Genomic DNA, 4,244 nt, shown 5'->3' with positions numbered 1-4,244 from the left:
GCGCTGAGAGCGCTCACATCGTGCTCTCGACTTACGTTTGAGCGCTGTAAGCGCTGAGATAGCTTTCAAAGCTTACAGCGGTAAATCGGAAGCACTCGGTTACGGGTGCAAAATGCACCCAAGGTACATTGAATTAAAATCATATTAAAAAAAAAATTCATGAGTTTTTGAGGGGTCCCCGTTTTGCCTTAGAATTTTTTTTTGTTGAAAATTAAAAAGAATTTCAGTACATTTCTTAGTTTTTGGAAGTAAAAAATAGACAGAGCTTCCCAAACTTCTGAAAAGTTCAATATTTCCCGTTTTGCCCCGGTCTCCGCTACATTATTCTGGCTTACGAAAAAATTTTCAATTTTCGAATTTGCTTTTAGAGGATCGTGTACAGCACAACTTCATTTACTTTACTTTCGCTTTAGCTTTTATGTTGTATTCTATAGCGAATGATGTTTAAAAACAATTATGGAAACAGAATTTTTCATATGCAAATTTCGGAGTAGATAATTTTCTTTAGATTATAATTGTTTTAACCGATTTTTCGACTCAAATAAATATACTGTTACGTAACGCTCTTGTCGGCCCCGGGCTTGAACGCCGCCACGCGTCGGTTCGAGCTACCTTAATAGAAAAGGAGCAGGTATGAAAGAAACGTGAGAACGCGGAATTTCGATTTTGAAGAATTTAACAATTCCGATTTATTCAATTTTGATCAATTTTACAGGATCATTGGTTTTTTTGATTTATTATTGTGCTTGCGTTCGCCAATTGTGAGAAATTTTTTTTCACTCGCCGTTTCGAATTTGAACAATTTTCAATTTACGCGTTTTTCGCTTATTTTCAAAATAAAAAGTAAAAAGGTTTCGATAATTCAAAGTTTTTTGATTTTATACAATAAAAAAAATTATTATTATTATTATTATTATTATTAATTTGAAGCGATATAATCTCAAATTCGTACCGCGACCTCTTGAATTATCGATGATGTTACAGAATTTACAAAGTTTACAAAAATAAAAATGAAATCTGACTCGGGCTCAGTTGTATCAAGTTTGAATTTAAAAAATTGTAATCAAGAAAATTTACAGAATTTACAAATTCACAAGTTAATTTACAAAAAAAAACCATTCCTGATTCTAGCAAGCAAGAGAAAATAAAAATAGGTTAAGTTAAGGAACAAACCCCAGGTTCTGGGATTGAAACGTCACCAAATCGCTCCGAGATCCTGAGCATCTGCAAGGTTAAGTAATTTACCGTCCATGGGTTCTGGGATTGAAACGTCACCGAATCGCTCCGAGATCCCGTGCAACGGAAATTTGGAAAGTTTAGAGGTTAGGTGCGGACCCTGGACTCTGGGATTGAAACGTCGCCGAATCGCTCCGAGATTCCAGGCATCCAGGAAAAATTAGGATATGTTAGGTTGCTTGCCAAAATCAGGAAGAATGTTTGAGATCAGCCTTTTTGTTCCGAGTCAGAATTTTGAGGAAGGGCTGCTCCCTGAATCAGTCGCGCAGCGCTTCTTATACCCGTTTCCTCATCATAAAATTATCAAACGCCGAATTTTCGGTTTTCGGACGTGTTCTGCGAATTCTAATGAAACGGGCCTTGCTATTGGCTCGTTGCCATGATTCATGCCTCGCCATTGGCCGAGAGAATTATCATATGATGCGCGAAATACCACTTTTATGTTTTTCAGAATTATTTTACATTGAAAAAATCAAAAATTTACTCAATTAATTATTTAAAAATTTTTACAAATGTTTTATCTCATAACAAAATTTAATTTCAAAAAATTTAATGTGGTCGAAAAATTGTCGTTTGGGTCGCAGCTGGTTCGACGAGAACATTCGATCTACGCATGCGCAGTAAAGCACATTTTTATTTTATTATTTTCAGGATATTACTACAAAATTTTATGTCGCAATTATTTTTCTTCGATTCATTATAATTTTCCGCTTCATTTGAGCCTAATTACAATATTTTCCAAGATCGCCTTGAATTTTAATTAACAAAACAAAAAAATATGATAGTTCGAGTTTTTAATACGCGGCGCCGCTAGTGTCGCTCTCCGCCGCTTGTTTCGGGCCTTTGTATTGCCCACCAGTACGGCCGCCACCGGCCAGCAGTGACGCGTTTCACCGGTCGTTGTACGCGCTCGGTCAAAACATCGCGCCGGATCGCGATGTTTTTTGGGGTTAGGTTCGCTTTCGGGTCATTCGAAAAGTGTTTCGTCACAATACCTTCCTAAATTTTTACAGCACATATATATTAAAGATCATTCGATAAGTCATATTTGATTCGGTATTTACATATATTGGGTTTTTTTTTTTTTTGGTATTTGTGGATGATAGTGGGGGTATATGTAAACGGGGACTTGGAGAGGAAAAAGGAGAGGATGGGCCAGTGGATGGAAAGAGCTGGGGGGGAGAGGGTGGTGATAGGGGGTGATATGAATGTGAGAACCGGCAAAGGAGGCGGAGGGGGGGAAAGATGGGAAGTAGGGGAGAGGGAAACGGTGAGGAGGTCAAAAGATGAGATAGAGACGAAGGAAGGGAAAGAATGGTGTAAGTTTGTGAAGGAGAGAGGATGGAGGGTAGTGAATGGAAGTGTGGAGGGCGATAGGGAGGGTGAGTGGACGTTTGTGGGGGGAAGGGGTAAGTCGGTGATTGATTACGTGATAGTGGGGGAGGAAGTATGGGAAAGAGTTAAGAGAATGGAGGTGGTAAGCAGGGTGGACTCGGACCACATGCCGGTCGTAGTATGGCTGAAGGGGAGGGAGGGGAGAAAAGGCGGGGGAAGGAAAAAGGAGGGGAAGGGGAAGGAGGGGAGAGGAGTGTGGACGGAGAGGGGAGTGGAAAAGTTTCAAGAGGAGTTTGGGAGGTGGGAGTGGGAGACGGAGAGCGTGGAAGAGGGATGGGAGGAAATGAGGGAGAGAATAAAGAGAGCGATGAGGAAGTCAGAGGAAGAGAGAGTAGAGGAGAGGAGGGGGGGTTGGTGGGATGACGAATGCAGAAGGGCGAAGGAGGAGGTGAGGAGGGAATTGGAGAGGTGGAAGAGGGAGGGCAGGGAAGAGGAAAGGTACAGGCAAGAGAAGAGGAAGTTCAGGAGAATGTGCGAAGAAAAGAAAAAGAAGGAGAGGGAAAGATGGGAAAGAGAGATAGAAGGGATAAGGACGGAAGGTCAGGTATGGGAGGTGGTAAATAGGGGAAGGAAGAAGAGAAAGGGGGTGAATAAAAAGATAAGGAGGGAGGAATGGGATAGATACTTCAGAGAAGGGCTGGGAGGGGTAACAGAAAGAATAGTGAGATGGGTGGAAAGAAGAAGGGAAGGAGAGGAAGGGGAGGAAGGGGAGATAACAACGGAAGAGGTGAAGAAGGCAATAAGGAAGTTGAAGGACAAAAAGGCGGTGGGGGAGGATGGGATCCCGAACGAGGTGTGGAAGTACGGGGGGGAGAGGGTGGTGAATAGTCTGAAGAGGATGTGTGAAAAGGTGTGGAAAAGTGAGGGGTGGCCAGAAGGTTGGAAGGAAGGGATAGTGGTGCCAGTGGTAAAGAAAGGGGAAGGGAAGAGGGTGGAGGAATACAGGGGGGTAACGTTAACGCAGACGGCATACAAGGTATGCGTAGGGATGCTGGCAGAAAGATTGAGGAAGGAGGTGGAGGAGAAAGGTATGATGCCATGCAGTCAGGCAGGTTTCAGGGAAGGTATGGGAACGATGGACAACGTGTACGTGCTGAATTATATGATAAATAGGGAAATAACGGAAAGGAGGGGGAAGTTGGTGTTGTTGTTCGTGGATTTGAAGGCGGCTTTCGACTCGCAAGGAAAGGTACTTTAGTGTCCGCCTCCGATTTTGATAATTTTTTTCTATCTTATAGTCCATCCAAAAATAACAGACACGTATTTTTTTTTATCGGCCGAAAGTTATTTTTAAGGGGTGAAATCAACCCTCAAAGTTCGGCATGTTTTGCGTCTGGTAGAGTGTTTCATATAGAAGCACTCAACCGATCGAAACGAAACCAATTGCAAAATGTTCGGCTTGTCAAATAACCCATATGACATGTCCAACTTCTTATGCACCCTTACGGCAAAGGGGTGAACCACCCCCGAATATTCAGAATTTTTTCGTTTAACAAAAATTTACTATCCGATTTTAATAAAACAAACGCCATTTTGCAGAGCAAAAAAAAATAAAATCGACGTGTTTTCGGGTTTTCCTCAGATCAAAAAAATTAAGGGGGTAAAACACCCTT

The 4,244-nt window shown here is 41.9% G+C and overlaps 1 protein-coding gene across 1 annotated transcript; it reads left to right on the top strand.

The window, feature by feature from the left end:
* Window positions 1-2,386: 2,386 nt before the first annotated feature.
* Window positions 2,387-3,829, top strand: LOC122408486 (golgin subfamily A member 6-like protein 1). The gene has a single exon (XM_043415278.1). It carries the CDS (start codon window positions 2,387-2,389, stop codon window positions 3,827-3,829), a length of 1,443 nt encoding a protein of 480 aa, XP_043271213.1.
* Window positions 3,830-4,244: the final 415 nt, after the last annotated feature.

This window comes from Venturia canescens, chromosome 3 (assembly GCF_019457755.1).
Source record: "Venturia canescens isolate UGA chromosome 3, ASM1945775v1, whole genome shotgun sequence".
Classification (NCBI taxonomy): Eukaryota; Metazoa; Arthropoda; class Insecta; order Hymenoptera; family Ichneumonidae; genus Venturia; species Venturia canescens.
Note: the sequence above shows the minus strand (reverse complement) of the source record. Positions and strands in the feature narration are given on the sequence as shown.

What these genes read in the sequence shown, in the direction of transcription:
- LOC122408486 (XM_043415278.1), top strand. Translation starts at nt 2,387, where the DNA reads ATGGGCCAGTGGATGGAAAGAGCTGGGGGGGAGAGGGTGGTGATAGGG.